This window comes from Delphinus delphis, chromosome 20, assembly GCF_949987515.2.
Source record: "Delphinus delphis chromosome 20, mDelDel1.2, whole genome shotgun sequence".
Lineage (NCBI taxonomy): Eukaryota > Metazoa > Chordata > Mammalia > Artiodactyla > Delphinidae > Delphinus > Delphinus delphis.
The window spans coordinates 29,350,084-29,370,551 of NC_082702.1; the positions used below are offsets into that span (position 1 = coordinate 29,350,084).

General features: G+C 53.3%; 1 protein-coding gene across 1 annotated transcript; it reads right to left on the reverse strand.

Moving 5' to 3' along the window:
• Positions 1-1,648: 1,648 nt before the first annotated feature.
• Positions 1,649-4,661, reverse strand: IRX3 (iroquois homeobox 3). The gene is made up of 4 exons (XM_060000903.1): positions 4,017-4,661; positions 2,729-3,848; positions 2,496-2,562; positions 1,649-2,051 (listed from the first exon to the last, which is right to left on the reverse strand). Exons 1-4 carry the CDS (start codon positions 4,281-4,283, stop codon positions 1,997-1,999), a joined length of 1,509 nt encoding a protein of 502 aa, XP_059856886.1. The 5' UTR covers positions 4,284-4,661; the 3' UTR covers positions 1,649-1,996.
• Between the last annotated feature and the right edge of the window lie 15,807 nt (positions 4,662-20,468).

Consider the following 20,468-nt stretch of genomic DNA (forward strand, 5'->3'; position numbering starts at 1 on the left):
AGGAGGCAGAGAGGGGAACTCGGCCTGTGCTCTGACGAAGCTTGTGAGGCACTCACTGGAGGGCTATCAGGCTGTTGTCCATGTAAAGATACTGATGTTAACCCGAGGCCTCCGTCCCACCTCTGAGGTCCAAGGCCCAGGCAGTTGAAACGGACGCCACGTCTGGGGCGCTGTGCCCAGGGTCAGAGCTGAACCACAAGTCTGTGCCTGCCACCTGGGAAGGAGCCTGAACCGAAACCTTAGACGTCTCTGGCCTCTGGGGAAGGGACTGGAAGAGCGAGTCCCGTCCTTGCAACGTCTTCGATGGGTGTGCGCTCCTGTTTCACCAGCCCCCGGTGGGCCCCAGCGGCTGCAGACAGACCCTCCTTCCCACCCGCCCCTGGGGCGCCGTCACGCCGACGGCCCCAGCCTCCGTGGGGGTCACCCGGGCCGGCGCTGGCGGCTGTGCCCGCATGGGTGGGTCCTTGCCGGACTCCCTCTGCTCCCGCCGAAACTCCAAGATGTACAATATGACGCGGCGCCTTGTTCCGTGACTTCGGGTTTGCAAGCGCTCCCCAAACTTGCCGGGGACCCGCGAGATTGTGACATGTCCCACTGTGCGGGGCAAAAACCAGGCGTCTGGCCGCCCTATAAATTTACTAACTCAGCGTGGGGAAGGAGATGCAAAAACGACACCCCCAAGGCGCCACTCTTCCAGCATCCCTACAACTTCTTTCAAAGCTGGGCAAGGCTAGTTGACTGCAAGAGAAAAAAGAGGGTGCGGAGGGGACGCGACGCCCGGGCTGGCTGGAGAGGCCGCCGAGGCAGGCGCCGAGCGGCCCTTTTGTCCTGCAGAGGGAGCTCCAGCCCCAAATTTCCCGGCTCCCTCCCCCGGCCCGACCACCCCTCTGTCCGGCCTGGAGCCGGAATCCCGGCTGGGCCGGTGCAACTACCCGAACCCCCGGTGCCGGGACCTCAGAAAGCTGCCCTTTCAGGGCACTTCGGCAAAACCCACTGGGATGCCAAGACGCACATGCCGCCCAGAGCCCCAACGGGCAATGTGGGCTGGGCAAAGTCACCAAGGGGAAAGGATGTGCACCCCTGGATTCCCCGCTCCTGCATACCCGCCCCAACTCACTGCCACCCCACATCCCTGCATCTATATAAGGAGTCTGGGGATCAATGTGGTTGGAAGGGGGCCCGAAGCGGAGCTTGCACAGCCCCTTATGTAAGACTGAGAAAGCCTCGATTGTGCCTATAGAAGAATGGGGGAGGGAGGCGTCCAGATCCTTCTCCGAGTCTTTCTGCTGCGTCATCAGAGAAGGCCCCAAGGCCCCGCGGTTGCTCCAGTGGACCGGGGAGTTGGGCCCCGTTTCCCAGCTCGTTGTAGGCAATCTTGCCCCCTTTCCCACCTGTCTCCTCTGCCCTTTCTCTCGGGCGCCCCAGGTACTTCTCCAACCTTCTCTTCTTCAGCGGCGGCCCCAGCCCGGCCACTCCAGCTTCTCCTCCGCCGTCCTCCGACTACAGGGCCCTGACTCGCCTTGCTTCTCCTCCGCTGATTCGGGCGACTCTTCAAACATGGGGGGATAAGGGTGTAAAACAACAAAAAACGAAAAGCACCAAACAGATCCCTCCGGGGGCAGACAGGCAGGTTATAGTCAAAGTGGCAACAGCTCATTTATTTAGCCAAAAATAGATACTTTCTTGTACAATTTGGTTCACACATATGTACATTTTTCTGTATATACAAAAAAAGTCAAACACGCTTATTCTCACTGAAACTCCACCCCCCCCAATCAACCGAACAAACAAACCTCACGAACTCAGCTAATGTGGGGGTACAGAAACCACCGGGGGAGGACCGGGGGGGAGATTTGTTTTATTTCTTTTTCTTTTTTTGTTTCGTTTTCTTTTTAGGTATTCATACACGGACATGCTTACAAGTCATAACTATACAGAGCGATTTGGTTTTTACAATTATTACAACGATTTAAAAAAAATTTTTTTTTAAAAAGAACTAGGATGAGGAGAGAGCCGATAAGACCAGAGCGGCGTCCAGGTGGTTCTGGGGCCTGCAAGAGAGAGGCAGTGGTAGCAAAGGAAGTGAGTTAGGGGCACCGACGCTGCCTAGCATTGGGAGACCCAACCCGGGGCTGAGGCCGGGGGAAGGGAGACGTCTCAATGTGCAATGAGGTCCAGCTGTAGATGCTGGTCTTCCGTTTTAACTATAAGGTTGGGCGGGAGGCGTCAAGACCCGAGGTGCACTGCTGGAAGGTGGTGGACCTTCACGGAGCCACCGCCCGCTCCGAGGTCCACTGGGCCCCGCCCGGGTGTCTGGACTGGGACTCTCGAGCCATCTCTGGGCCCGTGGCGACGACGGAGGAGTATGTTTCGTCCCCTTTTAGAAGCTCGTCCTAGCTGCGTTCCCCCGGGGGCAGAAGCCCGAGTTTCCTCCGCATTCTTCCCTGCCCCCGACTGCCAGTCCCAACACCCCACCCCAGCTCGGGGTCTCTTACCGCCTGGGCACGGGCTGGAAAGCTGTCTTGAGTAACTTTTTCTCCACTTCCAAGGCACTACAACGATCTACGGGAAGCGGGAGAAAAAGGAAGGACTTTAGATCGCTCCATTCTGGCGCCCAGGACCGCGGGAGGCGGGAGCGGAGTGGTAAGCGCCCTGCGCCCCCCGGGACCTGCCCGGGCGCGACCCCCAAACTCGCCCCCTCCCTCCGTATCCTGGGCTCCGCAGTCACCTGTTCCGCCCTCGGGCTCCGCCGGCCGAGCGAAGGCGGCGGCGGCGGCCGGGTGGCCCGCGGCTCCGGGAAGTCCCAGCAGGTGTGGAGGGGCCGAGCCCAGCAGGGAGAGCGGGTGCGGGTGCGGGCGTGGGCCGGGCGGCGGGCCTGGGAACGGCCGGTTGGTCCAAGCGGAGAACTTGCCCAGCGGCGCCGAGACGAGTCTCTGAGCCGCGGCGGCGGCGGCCGGAGAGAGCTGCAGGGCTGGGGGCGCGACGGCTGCGCCGGGGGGAGAACCCCCCGCGCCCGGAGGCGAGCGGCGCGGGTTGTCCGGGCTTGTGGCGGTCTCGGCCAGGGACCAGATCTTGGGTTTTTGCAGGGCCGAGGCGGGCGCTGGTGCGGGAGCGCAGGGGTCCAGGCCTGCTGAGGGCGAGGGCGGTGATGGCGGAGTCGCGGCCACCGGCGGTGGCACTGGGGCCAGACTCAGGACAGGCAGTGGACGCTCCTCCAAGCCCTCGGAACTGTCGTCGGAGTCGCTATTCTTGGAGTCTGAGGTGGGTTCCAGGCCGAGGTCGCCGTCCCTGTGCGCCGCGCCAGGCAGGGCCAGCTCAGGCCCCGCGGCCGCGCCGTCTAAGTTCTCCAAATCGATCTCCTCGTCCTCCTCGTCGTCAGCCAGGCCCTCGCCCCCGGTGTCCTCCTCCTCCCCCCCGAGTTCCTCCTCCTCCAGCTCCAGTTCGCGTTTGCTGTCTTCTTCATCCTCCTCCTCGTCTTCCTCCTCTCGTTCGCTCCCGTAAGCGTTGCCCTCCTCGTCCGTGCGGCTGCGGGGCGCCCAAGTCATCTTGTTCTCTTTCTTGAGGCGCCGGCGCGCGTTGGCGAACCAGGTGGACACCTGGGTGAGGGTCATCTTGGTGATGATGGCCAGCATGATCTTCTCGCCCTTGGTGGGGTAGGGGTTCTTGCGGTGCTCGTTCAGCCAGGCCTTCAGCGTGCTAGTGCTCTCCCGGGTGGCGTTCTTGGGACGGGACGGGTCCCCGAACTGGTACTGGCCGTATGGGTAGAAGGCGGGGTGCGGGTGAGGAAACGCGGTGGCCGCGGCCGGATGCTGCACCCCCGGGCTGTCCTTCAGCTCATACTGCGTGCCCTGTACGCACAGGGAGAAGGAAGGGACACGCGCGAAGGGAGCGTGGATGAGCGCTGGCCATCGCCGCCTCCACCCTCCCGGCCCAGGCCCCTCTAGTCTACTCCCGCGCGTACACCTCGTACGGCGCCCCAGCTCCAACCTCCCCGCTGCGGCTCCCCGGCCACTTACCAGCTGCGGGAAGATGGGCAGCTCGGCCGCGTAGGGCAGGAAGGCGCCGTAGCCTTGGGCGGCTGCGGCTGCCGCTGCCGCCGCGGCGTAGGGCGCCCCGTACACGGACGAGAGTACGTTGGACAGGGACCCCGAGGCAGCCAGCTCTGAGGCTCCGGCTCCCGGGCCGCCCCGTGCCCCAGCGGTGCCACCGCCGGCGGCGGCCCCCGGGCGCTCGGGTGGGTAGAGCGGGCGGATGTACTGGTATCCGAGCTGGGGGAAGGACATGGTGGCCCGCGGGGCACGGACGGAGAGGGGGCCCGGCCCCTGGGGCCGCCCAGCTCAGCGCCACCCGCGGGCTGCGGCGCGCATCGGGGGCTGGGCCGGGCTGGGGCCGCGCTGCCTCCCGCGCTGCGCTGCGCTCGGCGTTTGCCTATTGATCTGCTCCGCGGCGGCGGCGGCGGCGGCGGAGGCAAGGAGCCAGGTCAGGTCCGAACAGATTGGCGGAGATTCCCGGGGCTCCGGGCTCTGATTGACATTTCTACGGGCCCGCAAGCCCCTCCTCTCTGCGCCGCGCTCCCTCCTCTCGGCAGCCGGAGCTGCCTCTGCCCGCGCCTCGCTCCTCACTGCCCTCCTCTCCCCGAGCTGTGTCGCGCCTCGCTTCCCTCGCCCTCCTCTAGTTTTCACTCCCCCTCCTCGCCCTTCCTCTCCCCTCCCCTTTCTGCGCTCCTCTCCCCCCCCCCCACCAACCCCCAGGATCGCTTCCGCTCCTTCGGGCTCTTTCACTTTCCTGGATGCTATGAAACTCTCGTCTTTCTCTTCTCTTTCCCTCTCTCACTACTCCTTTCTCTCCCCTCTCTGTTCCCTTCACTCTTTCTTTTCTTTTTAAAACCTATTTCTCTCTACTCACACTACACTCCCCGCACCCCCATCCCCGGCCTCTGCGCCCCGGGCTAAGGCGGCCTAAAGTTGTGGACACTTGGGGTGTCGTGCGGGGGGTGCGTGTCCGTATCTGTGTCTGTGTGTCCGTCCCTACCCTCACCCCCCTCCCTCGCCCTTCCCCAAATCTCGGGTCTGACGTCGCGCCCTCTTATTCGACTTTTCCTTGCGTCTCCTTCGCGAGTCACCAATCGCCTGGGCGCCCTGCAGGCGAGGCCGCCCACCCCCGCGGATACTGCGCGCAGGGCGGGGCGGGGCGGGGCGGGGGCGGGAGCCCGGGCTCTGCCAGTCCCTTCCCGCCCCCTCTGGCCCGCGGCGGGAGGAGGGGGGACGAGAGGCGCCGGGACCGGGGTTAGTACGGGGTCAGCTCGCCCCTCCCGCTTCCCGCCTCTCGGTACCTCTCCCCCCGCCCCGGCGCGCGGGGCCTGGGTCGGGACCAGACCTTGGACCAGGCGCTGGGGCTTTACTCTGCCCGGGTCCGTTTTCCAGCTCGCACCTCTGGACTCCTGGCCACTCTCAGGCGTAGGGAGGGAGCTTGAAGAGTGCGCGAGGGATCGGGGGTGCGTTCTAAGGGAGTCTTCAAGGACCGTCTCTATGCCCAGGGAGGCGAAGCAGCCCCCTGCTCAAGAGGCAAATCCTGCAGTTAACCGCGTTAACGCCGCACGGGTTTCAGGGTGCAGAATCCCGTCTTAGAAATGGCGGGGGTAGGGGTGGTGCCGAAGGGTGGACGCCCCGGGAATCCTGGGGAGCGACGTCAGGAAAGTGGAGGCTGCCCGTGCCCTAAGCTGGCGTGGGATGGGGGAGGAGCAGGGAGCCGGGTGGCGGAGGCTCCAGGAACTTTCGGGGAGCGCTTGGAGAAGTTTGTATATTGGAATTTTCGGTCCGTAGAGATTCTTCGTTTCACTACCCCTTGTCCTGCTGCCGGGTCTCTGCGCCAACCTGTTTTCTTTGGGCAGGTATACTCCCTCCCGCTCGGGTGCGGATGGGAGGCAAGACTTTTAGTTTTATAGTGGGATATTTCCTAAACCAAACCTGAAATCCCAGTAGCCGGGCGCCCACCTTCACGGATTAGGGCGTGCAGCCTAGAGCAGGATTGAAATTCCCGGTATTGCGGCGGCTTCGGGCTAAACGCTTTAGGCCGCTGCGGCGACCTACGCACAGGCCAGGCCTGCAGCAGGAGCGCTCCGGGGACAGCACCCGGGGCGGTAACTGCCTTGGAGTTGCCAGTCCCGGCTCGGAGGCGGAAACTGGCCGCCGCGGGCTGATTGATAGAGGAATCGAATCCGAATTCCACCAGAGTGGAGGGATGGTAGAATCTTGGCCCCGGCTCTCTCTGGTCTCAGCAACAACAGGGAACCCCAGTGGGGAGTCCCGCGGGCACCCAGTTTTGACCCCACCCCACTTCCCCCCTCTTTCTACCAGACTTCGCACGGGTTGGCGGCTCCAGTAGGTGTGAAGGCCGAGAAAATTGGGGAGAACGCAAGGGAAAGTTTGGGGGCAGCTCGGTTTGGGGTTCGATTGGGGAAACTAAGGGGCGGCCTTCTCAAATTGGGTCAGACTGCTTTCCTAATCTCCTCCTCGCCTGCGTATGCTTGGTGCCGGGTGTTGGCCTTAACTGGAGTCCCCCCAGGAGAGGAGATATCAGGGGAAGCTCTGGCTTTGCAATGTTTTCCCGGCGCCTGATTTCGTTTTCAGTTAAACCTCTCAGCGAAGTGGCGCAGGGAATCCTGGGCTCACCTTCTCGCGAAAAATCTCAGGGTTACACAATTGAGAGTAACCTTATTGCCTGCAGCGTTTCCTAAGTGTCAGACCCGGAGCCTCGACGTCCCTGGAAACCTAGAGTTTGCACAGAGTAGTGGCGCCAGACCCGCGAGGAGACAAGAGCGAGATTCTGAGGCGGGGAAACTGGGGCTGCGCTGGGCCGCTATTTAACTCAGCTCTTCCAGAAGGAAAAGAGAGAACAATGAGCCCCGGAGATGATGCTTCTGTCCGCCTTAACCAGCTATCGACCTGGCTGTGTCGGGCTGCGGGAGGTGGGAAAGAGGCCAGGGAAGGGGCGAGGCTGTTCTCAATGACTTAGCCGGGCCGGGGCACCCGTGGCCCGGAAGGTGAACCTCTAACCCAGATAAGGACCCAAGAACCTCTATTATTTAGATACCTCCAAGCGCCCCAGGTCTCGAGCAGAATCGGTCTCTCCGCTACCCTAGTCTCCAGATAAGATCAGCCCTGCCATGGCCCGGGCGATCCGCGCCCCACGTCGTGACGCAGAGTCCTAGGCAGCCGAGCCCCGACGTGGCGCTGGCTCCCCAACTCCACCAGGCTGGTGGAGCCCGGCTCCGAACTGAACTCACGGGTCCAAGGACAGCCGAGCCTTTTCCAGGGATTTTTAATCCACGAGATGGGGTCAAAGTGACACACTCGCACAGGGAGGAAAAGCAGGTGCACGGGAAGTTGATTTGGGAAAGGCATGCGCGCAAAAACGCGCCGCGCGCAAACCCTTCTCCATCATCTCGCTTTCTTCCAGTGTTCCCAGAGCACAAAGCGCTTCGGAGGCTTGCTGTAGACGCTTTCTCAACGCGGCCCAGAGTGTGGGGAATGCAAGGGGGCGTCCATATCAATCGCTTAGCGCTCACAGCAGCGCTGCCCGGTCTTGCACTTGGAGCCGCGGCCCGACGTGTGCCCAGGGCCGGCGGCCCATCTGGCTCAGGGGCTGCGCTGCGTACTGTACACGAGCCGCGAGCCACCAGGCCCCCTTTCTGCCCCCTCCTTGCCCAGACCCACGGTGTCCACGCGTCCCCATCGGGGGGCGCCGCTGTAGCCCTAAGTTTACCCGCCGAGGCCCATCTTCTGTCCTTCCCTCCCAGGCCCGAAGTCCCCGGGCTGCAGTGAGGACCCGCGATCCCTCGGCTTCCTGCAGACGCCTTGGCGCACGCTCCCACCGCTCTCTCCCCCCGCGCTCGGGTTACAGGTTAATGAAATGCTCGTTTTCCTCAGTCATTTGTTTTGTTTTCCTGCAAAGTTCTGATAAGTAGCTAACCAACGAAGCTTGTAATTACAATCTTACAGAAACCGGGCCGATCTGTATATAAATCTCACCATCCAATTACAAGATGTAATAATTTTGCACTCAAGCTGGTAATGAGGTCTAATACTCGTGCATGCGATAATCCCCTCTGGATGCTGGCTTGATCAGATGTTGGCTTTGTAATTAGACGGGCAGAAAATCATTATTTCATGTTCAAATAGAAAATGAGGTTGGTGGGAAGTTAATTTCTCTCCGCTCTGTGAAGCGTAGACAAGAATTTAATGATTTAATTACAGTTGTAAGCCCTTTCCATGAGACTTAAATTGAGCTGAGAATATTTTTTTCTTTCTCTCTCTCTCCCTCTCTCTCTCTCTCTCTCTTCTGCGTTCTCTCTCTCTGCTATTAGCAGCCGCGTGGACGCCCGAGTGCGTGGCCTGGTGTCCGCACCGGGAGGGGTTTGTGTCTGACCAGGAATCCGGACCCCGAGTATCCCAGCAGGCGCGGGGCCGCGGCCTCCAGGGCCGCCCTATAACGGACTGCCTCTCCCCACCAGCCGCCAGGGCCTCGGAGCCTCTCCCTGGGTCCGGAGAAGCGACGGGGAAACTTTGGGAGAAACTTTGCCAACTTCGCTCTCGGCGAGGGAGAGGCTGCAATGCGCGGGGTGGGCCCCCAGCCAGGCGCGGGCACCCGGAGCGGAGCGGGCCGGGCCGCCCAAGGAGCCGCGCCAGGCCGGCTGGCCGGCCGGCCCCTCGCTCCCCCACTCCGCCCCTGCCTCTCCCCGACCTGGCCCGGGCCCTTGGGTCTCCAAGCAGCCGAGATGCGCAGCGCGCAGAACTGCCAGGATCGGGAAACCTGCCCCTCGGCGCGACTGACGTTATTTTGTTTTTACTTCTCCAGGATCATCCTTTTCCACCTGACTCGAGCAGTTTCACTCCCTCCCCCTCTTTTGTTTGTCTCTATCCGTCTGTCTTTCCCACTCTCCATATATTCGATTTCTAGGTCATGGCTTGTTCTTCTCTTTCCTTAATCCCCTCATTGGCCGTTTTCTTTTTTCCTCTGGACCACTTTTCAGTCCACTTTCCTCAATTTTGCTCCCTCCCTCTTCCCTTGTTTATGGCTTTCCCCCCTCCCTCTGACTCTGCATCTCTTTCCCTCGCCCTCATTTCTTGTTCTTTCTTTTTTTTGGTCCCTTTCTTTCATCCTAATCTGTTTCCTTCCTTCGTCGATTTCTTGGTCTGCCTCTCAGGTTCTTTGCATGTATTTTCTCTGCTCTTCCTCTCCAGGATCCGTCCCCTCCCCCCCGTGGACCTGCCTTCCTGGCGGCGCCCCCTCCTCATCCATCTTGGGAGATGAATATGTCGCTTTATTGGATGCCGAGGCCAGAGCTGGGTGATGGGGCTCGGCCAGCCTAGCGCATTTTCTTCATGCATATTGACGAGATGGTAATGAGTGCGTTTGCATTGTTGCATGGAGGTGCTTCTTTTCCTGCCGCAGTTCGGAGCCGACGAGGGTGTCGCGGGCCCAAGAGTGCCCTCAGTGGGCACCCGGCCTGATGGCCGCATATGGCCCTCAGCGGGTTCACCGTGCTCAGGGCCGGGGAAGGAAGTGACCTCGCCGAGCGCCCGCTCGGGCCGCCGCCTCCTTGGACTTCTCCACAAAGGCTGGCGGCCCTCCTCTCATTAAAGCCTCATTACTGGAACCCCCGCTTGGCTCGCGACGGTCCCTCCGCGCCCCCCAGCCCAGGGGCCTCAGAATTCCCTCCCCTGATGTTTTGATGCCCGTGATGGAGAGCCACCAGGAAATTAGTGCCTGACAACATCGTCTAATGGCAATAAATTGTTTGCGATTCCGAATGACACGTCGCGGGATCAAACACAGCCGCATTGTGTACGGTGCCCTCGCTCACTACTCGCTAACTTGGAGGGTGCAGTGGCCGTTCTTGGTCAGGGAAGGTTGTGCGCAGGCCCCTGGCTGTCAGCTCCCGCCTGGACTCAGCCGACCTGGAGGTCCTAGCCGTTCTAGAGGGGCGTGTCCCTCCCAGAGAAGATCTGCAAAACTCAGGACCCAGGCACGCCTCTCCAAGAGGTGAAGGTTTCTGAAAGTCAGGAGCTCAGAGGGCGCAAACTCTGAGTTGAGCTCAGAGGGAACCGACGTACTCCTTGCTGGAAAATCAGAAGTGCATGAAGCCTCCTCCGTTCCAGACACGGTCCAGCCGAGAACCCCTGGACGTTACACTTTTGCATTAATCTCCCCATTCTCTTCCAACTTCGTACTGGGAAAGCTGAGAGCACTTGGTTTAGAAGCCAAAATGTCAAATCTGGCCTTGTCTGGAATTGTGTAATATCGCGTCCCCCAAACTTCAAGCCCAGGGCTACCACCTCTACGATTATTTGCTTAATATTTTCCCTTACGTTGACTCACTTTAAATACTTAAATACATGCTTTTGGAAAAAACCTTGATACTACTACTGTGACTGGAGAAGTGGCTGTTACTCACCATAAAAGGGAATTGTACAAGATAAACACAACCAACCAACGTTAATACAGGTTAGCTATGTTGCTTGCCATAGCTAATACAGGTTAGCTATGTTGCTTGCCTGGGAAGTGGCTGTTACTCACCATAAAAGGGAATTGTACAAGATAAACACAACCAACCAACGTTAATACAGGTTAGCTATGTTGCTTGCCAGGTTAGCTATGTTGCTTGCCTAGAGGTCCAACTGTGTGCGTGTGTGTGTGTGTGTGTGTGTGTGTGTGTGTGTGTGTATTAGCAAGTGTTGAGAGTGTCAAATACAAATCTTTCTGGAAGAAATGAGAGAACTGAAAAGGGAATGTTTCTCACTATTCAATAATGTTAATTAATTCTTTGTCTCCACACTATCTAAAATTATGTTGAGGACCCTAAAAGTTGCAGTGGTTTAGGGTTTACCAATGTCTATTGAAGAGTATGTAAAAAATTCAAGATAAAAATTCAAGATAAAAATTCAAGATAAAAAAATACATGTTGAGTTATTATTATTTACCCAATAGCCATGTTAAACGTGTTCACACAGTATCACATTTAATTCTCACAATAGACCTACAAGGGAGAGACTAGCTTAGGGTGGCCATGTATGGTTGTGCTGGATGCTCACTGAACAAGGGAACCCAGCTGAGGAACTAAGAGGGTCTGAAGTTCAGTGCTTGTGTGCTCATCAAACTGAGTACCTCAGCTCAGGGCTGCACTCGAGGAAAAGCGTATTTCTCTAATTTACACAAAGTTGGGGTATGACCTAGCTCTTCTCTGAGGCTTAGAGAGCTTGACCAAGCCCAGACTGGAGCGCCATCTGATATTCATCCTTCTAGGAGGAAGACCAGGGTCTTTTGGGGATTGGGGGAGGTGGTGCTGGGAGGCTCAGAGCGGGATACTGGAAGACTAGTCCCTGGTTTGACCAAAGGTAAAGGCAACGAGACTGCTGGGTTTTCCCTTCCCCTTGATCCTCACGCTTCATGCAAATATTTGGAGAGAACTTGAGTAAAAATACAGCGGGTCAAGGGCCCATTTTCCCTGCTAGCAGCCAGGCTGGGGTAGGGGGAGAAGATATCCTGGTTTGCTTGACCTAACTATGGGCGTTTAGACCTGTTCCTTGCCTTTTTTGGTTCAGTTTACCTGCATGAGTTTATAGACCAGAGTTCTGCTTTGTTGCCATCCCTACTGTTAGACCAGTGTCCTTATAAGAAGAGGAGACAAGACACAGAGATAGACACAGAAGGGAACAAGGTGATGTGAAGACGGAGGCAAAGATTGGATTGATGCATCTATAGGCCAAGGAATGCCAAGAATTGCTGACAATCACCAGAAGCTAGAAAGAGGCAAGAAAGAATTCTCCCCTAGGGCCTTCAGAGAGAGCATAGCCCTGTCAATACCTTGATTTCAGACATCTAGTCTTCAGAACCATAAATTTCTGTTGTTTCAAGCCATCTAGTTGGTGGTAATTTGTTACAGAAGCAGCCCTAGGAAACTAATGTATGGAGTGATGTGATGGGGTGAGAGAGCACAATCACAAACCTGTGGGGAGATGATGTTTTAGCTAAGATGGAGCCAGTCATGAAATTCTGGGGGGCAAGTGTATTTTAAAGCTGCTCGGTCCAATACAGTAGCTGCTAGCCACATGTGGCCATGAAACACTTGAAATGCAGCTGGTCCAAATTGAGATAAGCTGAAAGAGTAAAACACCACCAGATATCAAAGACTTAGTATGAAAAGAAAAGAATGTAAAATATCTCATTCATTTTAAAATATTAATTGCAAATTGAAATGATAATATTTTGGATAGATCGAGTTAAAGAAAGAATATTATGAAAAGTAATTTCACCTGCTTCTTTTTACCTTTCTAAATGTGGGCAGTAGAAAATTTCAAATTACATTTGTGGCTCACATTATATTTCTATCGCATGGTGTTGTTCTAAAGGGAAGGAACAGCATGTGCAAAGGCCCTGTGGCAGGGAAGGAGCTTCATGTGTTCAGTACTTCTATACTCAGCCTGCATGTTGATATTTATTTGGTGATGTTGCTAAACCTGGGGAGCTGATCCAAGAAGCCCTATTGAACTTAGAAAGAATAAAATATATGTCTTCGTTCCTTCTTCTCAGTGGAAGGAGAGGTCATGAAATTCAGCCCTTCAGCCTGAATGGCACCTCCTTTCTCCTTTCCAACTCTCTTAGGCACAAACTCTGCCCAACCATTCTGCTCAGTACGTCCATCTCACTCTCTCCCTATGCTTGCTTTTTTTAAAAAAAAATTAATTAATTAATTAATTTTTGGCTGCATTGGGTCTTCGTTGCTCCACGTGGGCTTTCTCTAGTTGCGACGAGCGGGGGCTACTCTTCATTGCGGTGCGCGGGCTTCTCACTGCGGTGGCTTCTCTTGTTGCAGAGCATGGGCTCTAGGCGCGTGGGCTTCAGTAGTTGTGGCACGCAGACTCGATAGTTGTGGCTTGTGGGCTCTAGAGCGCAGCAGGCTCAGTAGTTGTGGCGCACAGGCTTAGTTGTTCCACGGCATGTGGGATCTTCCTGGACCAGGGCTTGAACCCGTGTCCCCTGTATTGGCAGGCGGATTCTTAACCACTGTGCCACCAGGGAAGTCCTCTCTATGCTTGTTAAGGTGAAGGACTTGGAATGAGGTCTAGCTCCATAAGTCTCCTTATCTGCTGATGGCTGGCGCCAAGGCCATGGTATGACGGTACAGAGCAGAGACCACCCTCCTCAAACCCACAGCTTGCAAAGTGAACTTCAAAGACCATGTTAGTCCATTTATTAAACTAGAATTTTGTTCTTCCAAGACTACAGGTGGGCTGGCTGTCTACTTTTGTAAAGTTTTATTGGAACACGAGAATGTCCATTGTCTGTGGCTGCTTTCAGGCTCCAGTAGCAGAAGCTGTTGAGTAGTTGCAGCGGACATCATACAGCCCACAAGTCTGAAATATTTACTCTCTGGCCCTTTAAGGAAAAGTTTGCTGATCCCTGCTGTGTTTTAGAATAATTGTTGCAGAAATAGGTAACTAATACAATGACTTTAGGATCTAGAACAATGGGCCTAACTGGGCTTGTATGGTAGGGGGTAGGGCTTCTGATTTCAGTTTAGCTCCATTTAAGAGGTGTTAACTGAGCATCTACTGTGTGCCAGGCCCAGTCTCAATCATATTCCAGAATGCTGCATTTATTCCTTTATCTACTGTCCCCTCAGGCACTTCTGAGTTGATGGCATTCTGTAGGTGTGCCAAGTGTCTGTGGATTTAAATTGGTTTTTAGAGATTGGAATTAGCAGGACATTCTTTGGAAACACAATGGAGTATTCTGTGATCATGGAGCAGGGAGCAGGTAGATTTCGGCTGCTATGTATGTGAAGAGTTTGTTGGTTGTTACAATCTGGAAATGTTCCTATTGCCTTACCCTGAGCCTCCCAGGGCTCTCCTGCTGCCCCAGCTGCCCACCACCACCACCCCCCTCCTTGGTCCAATGGTCCAGCAACCACAGGGCATAAGGCAGGCACAGCAGGGGGCTCCGGAGCTTTTGGGGTCTACTCTGATTGGTCAGTTCTCATGTCATACCAGTGATGGCATATTTACATGTCACCCCAAGACAAACCCTGACTGCCAGCCACTGCTCCACCTTAGTCTTGGTGTGTGGAGGAGGAAGCCCCATCTCCACTGCTCTCCAAGGCCAGACCTTGGGCCTGGCCCTGAAGAGACACTCAGTGATGGATGGAATTCACTGGTGCCCATTGAATGTTTGCCCTTTTCTGGGGTAGCCAAGGGAGAGGATGCAAAGAAGAATAAAACATGGGAGTTCTGTAGCCAGATCTTCCGTGGTGAACTCAAACCCCATTTCTTACCTTGGGCAAGTGACTCAGTTCTCCGTGCCTCAGTTTCCTCCTCTGTGACAATGATAGTTCCTACCTCATGGCATTTTTACTGAGGAGGAAGTAATATAATTATATATATATATAATTATTATATATATTATGTCAGTATATAATATCAATATAATGTAATTATATATAATATAATAATATAAAGGTAGCACTAACACAAGTGCTAAGAATAATACCTGTACCTGGTAAGCACTCAGAAAATGTTAGCAAAAACGTCCAGGCACCAGAAGGATAAACTCAGAGGGGGTCGTGATAATGGCAAGGTGTAAGTTCAGTCAGTGTGGAACGAGCGCTGACGATGTTCCCACAATGCAGACAGGGCTGGTTTCCTGGGCGAGTGACCCGTGCCCAGTGCCCCCTGCTTAGAAGCACCCTGCACTTGGTTTAATGCTTTACTCTTGCCATCTCGAAATTCTTAAGTAACTTTTGTTTGTTTGCACCGTTTTTTAAGTTGCATTTTTAAATTAATTTTTATTGGAGTAGTGTTGCTTTACAATGTTGTGTTAGTTTCTGCAGTATAGCATAGTGAATCAGCTATACGTATACATAGATCCCCTTTTTTGGATTTCCTTCCCATTTAGGTCACCACAGAGCATTGAGTAGAGTTCCCTGTGCTATACAGTAGGTTCTCATTAGTTATCTATTTTATACATAGTAGTATATATATATCAATCCCAATGTCCCAGTTCATCCCACCCTCCCCTTCACCCCCCACCCCGGTATCCATATGTTTGTTCTCTATTTTTGCTTTGCAAATAAGTTCATCTGTATCATTTTTCTAGATTCTGCATAAAAGCTATATTATACGATATTTGTTTTTCTCTTTCTGACTTACTTCACTCTGTATGAGTCTCTAGGTCCATCCACGTGTCTGCAAAATGCGTAATCAAAATCCTTAAGTAACTTCTGAACAAAGGGCCCACACTTTCATTTTGCACTGAGCCCTGAAGGTTATGTAATGGTCTTGCGTACAGAGGTGGGTGAGGCACCGTTCTGCTCCTCGGGAGCTTTGCAAGCCTGCTAGGTGGGCGGATGGACCCACCATAATCACATCACAGAGTTATAGCATCCTGGGGGAGCGTTGGGCTTCCATATGTGCGCCCACACATCTAGGTTGGGTGGAAACCGCCAAGCTGCAAAGGAAAGCACAGCAAAGGCCAAGCCTGCCTGATTCCACCATGGCAACCCCAAGAGAGACTCCAGCAAGGAAACCACGTCCCATGATGCATTTGTTCAGGGAATGCTGCTTGGATTTATCTTGTGCAAGAGGAATAAGGTTTTGAATTTCTATTTTTGAAACCTTTGGAAAATCCCTCTTTAATCACTGATGACAGTTTGACGTTTTTCCAGCTGTTTAGAAGCAGTAGACAAGTCAAGTCGCTCGGCAGGGCACAGGTTGGCATGCTGGGGTGAGTTTGGGTTCTAACCTCCCTCCCCATCCCTGTCTCCTCTCAGCTTTGAGGAAAAGGGAAGGAAAAAAGAAGAAAACCCAAACCCAGGCTCTTGCAGGGTCTGTGCCCATCTGTGCCGTCTGCATTTGGGGGTTTACTCCTGAGAGTGAAATCTTAATTGGGCAACTATGTCTTTCCTCCTCCCAGTTTCGTGGACTCACCTCCTTCTTGCCAGCAGAGGATTCCAGTGGCTTGTGTCTTTCCCTCATTAAATTCGCCTCTTGGTCGGGAAGATTGTTGTATTGGCTCTTCATGTTTTTACGTGGTCTTCCACGGGCAGTCAACACGTGGGTGTGGATAATAACCCAGGTTCCATCTTCACCTGACTTATTGGATAAGAGCGTGTGCTCAAATCTTAGCTTTGCCTCTTACTCTCTGGGGGACATTGGAAAAGTTACTTGACCTCTCTGTGCCTCAGTTTCTCCATCTATAAAATGCCAGGAGGAAAATTAAATGACTTAATACATATAAAGTGCTTAGAACACATAATTAAGCGTTTAGGCATAGAAATAAGTATATAACATATTTTAAAAGCCATCTTTCCCACTTATTATTATGTACGGATATACTATTACCTCTATCATCGTACTTCTATCTATAAGAACACGTGTATACGTTGTAAAGCAATTATACTCCAATAAAGATGTAAAAAAAAAAAAAACCTAGTGGTAAGACGGGACTAAAGAGACCTACTAGAGAATGGACTTGAAGATATGGGGAGGGGGAAGGGTAAGCTGTGACAAAGAGTGGCATGGACATGTATACACTACCAAACGTAAAATAGATAGCTAGTGGGAAGCAGCCGCATAGCACAGGGAGATCAGCTCGGTGGTTTGTGACCACCTAGAGGAGTGGGAGGGATGGAGACGCAAGAGGGAAGAGATATGGGAACATATGTATATGTATAACTGATTCACTCTGTTATAAAGTAGAAACTAACACACTGTTGTAAAGCAATTATACTCCAATAAAGATGTTAAAAAAGAAAAAGAAAAAGAACACGTGTATATAACAACCTCTACATTCCAGGTGTGTTTTTAAGGCCTCTACAAGAATCACCTCACTCAAACCTCAAAATGACGTTGTGAGGTAAGGACTGTTTTTTCCCTCATTTTATAGATAAAGGAAACTGGGGCACAGAGAAGTTAAGTAGCTTGCCTGAGGTCACACAGCTGGAAGCAAGAGTCATACTCAGGCCTTTAGCACCAGAGTCACTCACCACACTTACCCTTTGGGATCTACTCATGCATACAACACGCTTTGCTGAACATTTAGGATTTTTCCTTTTCAAATAACATTTTCAACTTCTTATTGAAGAATAATAGACATACATGAAATGCATGTATCATAAGTGTAGAACACATGTATTTTCACAAAGTGAGAACACCCACGTAACCAGCACCCACATCAGGAAACAGAAGATGATGGTCCCTCAGGAGCCCCCTGCGTCTTCTGGTCACTCCATTCCCATCCCCCACCCATGAATACCCACTAGCCCGACTTCCAACAGCAGAGATTAGTTTTGCCTAGTTTGATACTTTATGAAAACAGAACCACGCAGCATGTATTCTTTTGATTCTGGCCTCCTTTGCTCAATATTATGTTTGTAAGATTCATCCACATTTTTGCTTGTGGTTGTAGACTGTTTATTCTCCTTACTGCGTAGGGTCCCATTTATCATGTATCTATTCTACCGTTGATGGGCGTCTGGGTCGTTTTCATGAATAGCGCTACTAGGAACATTCTGCCACATGCTTTTTGGTGGACGTATATATGCAGTTCTGTCGTGTGTATTCCTAGGAATAGGACAGCGGATATGCGTATATTTGGCTTCAGTAGATACTGCTAAACAGTTTGCCAAAGTTTTTTCAGGACACTGTGTGGTGGTGTTGGGGAATGAGATCGGGGGTTGGGTATTTGTAAGTGATTTCCCTTTCTGACCATTGACTGGAAATGCAACATGACATTTGGACCTAGTGGCAGGCAGAGTCATCAAGGTACGCCAGGGACTTATTTATGGGGTTTTGTTAAACATCCCACCTTTCTTCAATTTCTGCAGGATATCCTTTTCCTGTAACGTTGGTCGAAAGGGCAAACCGTGCAGGTTTCGTGATGTAGCTATTAGAGCTGAAAGGCAGAGCAGCAGTGGGGTTGACACTGTTCCCCGGTGGGTATGAGCCTGGCACTGAGCCCTTCTCGCCCTGTGAATCCACAGAGTGAGCGTGATGGAGTGGCTCATCCGCTCATCACCAAACGTCGACTAAGTGCTCTCTGCGTGGCCCACCCTGTGCTGGACACTGGGGACACAGTGGTATACAAGGTTGGCCGGTTCTCTGTCCTCTCTGGGCTTATATCCTCCTGGAGGACTCATTCAAACAGGGACATGAACAACTTGAAACAAATATTTTCAGAGCATGGTAAAAAAATGAAAAAAATAAAATAAAATAAAACAAGGATATGAGAAAGCAAGTAATTGGGAAGGTGGGCGGCATTGTTGACAGCCCAGGGAAAGGACATCAGTCATCAGTTTAGAAATATCTCAATATTTAGAAACACTGAGCAGGGCCGGCCTCTTGGGCCTGCAGGTCTGTGCACTTGCTGTGATGCTCTGCTCTTGCTGTCCTAAAAGACTTAATAATTTTTGAGCAAGAACCCACATTTTCATTTTGTCCTGGGCCCCATGGATCACGTAGTTGGTCCTACCAGGTTGTTGGAACGGGGAACAAAGAAACTGCACGTAAGACGCCCCGATGGCTAAGCCTGGAGGATTCCTCAGTTTCTCCTTGCCTCTCCCCCTTCCCCCTCATTTCTCCGAATCTTACAAGTTCTGAACCTGGCTCTGAGGCTTCGGTGAGAGCAAATCAGGATCCAAATTGGGCAGTTGCTTTCGATGTGGGCCTTTCAGGGCTCAGAAATCCTGCAGTTCCCGTCCCCGGAGGCCCCTGGGTGATTAATGATAACGGGGCTTTCTCCATTGTGTAAGCCAGAAGGAAGGAAGGAAGAGCACTTTAAAAGGAGAGAGTGTACAAGTGCTGGGCCCTTGGACTTCAAGCCCTCTGGGGAGGAAAGTGTAGCCCTTCAGCAGAGGGCTTGTCCGGGTAGCTCTGGGGAGCTCCATGGGCTGGTGACCCGAGTCAGGTCATCGGGCTCTGACCCTGGGTCATCTCTGTTGTGCTTTGATGATCCAGTCACTGCCTCAAGTCCCAGCTGAGGCCTAGAGAGCCACTGCTGAGCATTTGAGACTTTGGCAGAATCCGAATCCTGGCCTAGTCCTCTAGAATGTTCCCAGCATCCCAGGAGACCCGATGTCCCAGTTATACTGGCAGGGAGGGCCTGGGGCAGCTGCAGACAGGGCTTCTCAGAATCTGAGAGGAGCCCCACTTCTATTGTTATGAGCCCCTCCATCATTTCATAGGGTGAAGAAATGCCAAGAGAAGGTTCTAGAAGATCATGGTTCGTTTTAGACACTGGCCACCAACAAACGCATACGTTTGAGAAACACACACAGAATATCATGTACTGTAATTACGTTAGGCAGGATTTTTATAGTCCCACTCATATTCGTATTTATAATTAGCTAATCAGTGGGGGACAGGAGTGTGTGGGTACACAGCCCAGCTCTCCCATCCGCCTGTGAGATGATTCTCCAGCGGAGTCTACGTGACTCCTCTGAGGGTCCCGGGGACTGAGTCCCAGTGTTAAGCTGCTCATTGGCACACCTTTCGCGGCTTTCCTCCCTTCCCTGCCTCGCTTTCCCCCTACTTCATTGTGCTTCTGGGATCAGCCCCCTACCACACTCCCTGTACCCCAGTCCTTTTCTCAGGCTCTGCTTTTGGGAACCCAAATTAGGACATTGCCTTAACAACTCAGATCTACCATGCCAGTCCCAGAGCCCCCTGACCATCCTCTAGATTCTTAATTCACCATCCTAAATACATTTCAAAGTACTGATACCTTGACCTGTGTCCTTAGGTAAATCACTCTACCTGTCTGGGCCCAGATTTGTCACCCATTAAGTGAAATAACATTAAGCTAATAACACCCACCTCTCCACTTTTCCAGTATGGTTGTGGACGTCAAATGCTGTAGGACCTAGGGAATGACAATGATCACTGAGTCGAGGGATTTGAGTGATGTTAATTTTCTTTGTCCTCTTTCTTATTTTCCAATTTTCATGCAAGGGATATGTAAACGTTTTGAAATCAGAGAAAAACAATTCGTGCTATTGGAAAATGAAAAGGCAGTTTCTGAAGACCGGAGAACACTAGGCAAGAGGAAAGAGGAGGCTGGAGAGAGTGGAATTTGAGGCAAACAGCAGTCATTTGGGGGCACTGGGTCCGATGATTGATGATAAACGTCAGTTTTCTTTGGGGGCAACTTGAGAGCAACTTGGTCTCAAGTGGGTCATGGAAACCTGGGCTGGGGGCTGGGGTAAGAGACTCGTTCTCATCTCCCTGAATGAGGGAGAAGGGGCTGATGCTGGACCCACCATCAGGATTGGAGCATGACGGTGGGAGGACAGTGGGAGTGTGGGAAGGGGGCATGAGAAGGAGTGGGAGAGGACCCAGCCACGAGTGATGGAGCAGGGCAGAGGAGAGGCCCTAAAGACAGACATCCAGACAAAAGTACGGCTTGGGTGCACTTGG

Coding starts and splice junctions, on each gene's coding strand:
- IRX3 (XM_060000903.1), bottom strand. CDS start 4,283: ATGTCCTTCCCCCAGCTCGGATACCAGTACATCCGCCCGCTCTACCCA. Junction 3,849..4,016: donor TGCCCATCTTCCCGCAGCTG/GTAAGTGGCCGG, acceptor CTGTGCGTACAG/GGCACGCAGTATGAGCTGAA. Junction 2,563..2,728: donor GGAGCCCGAGGGCGGAACAG/GTGACTGCGGAG, acceptor CGCTTCCCGTAG/ATCGTTGTAGTGCCTTGGAA.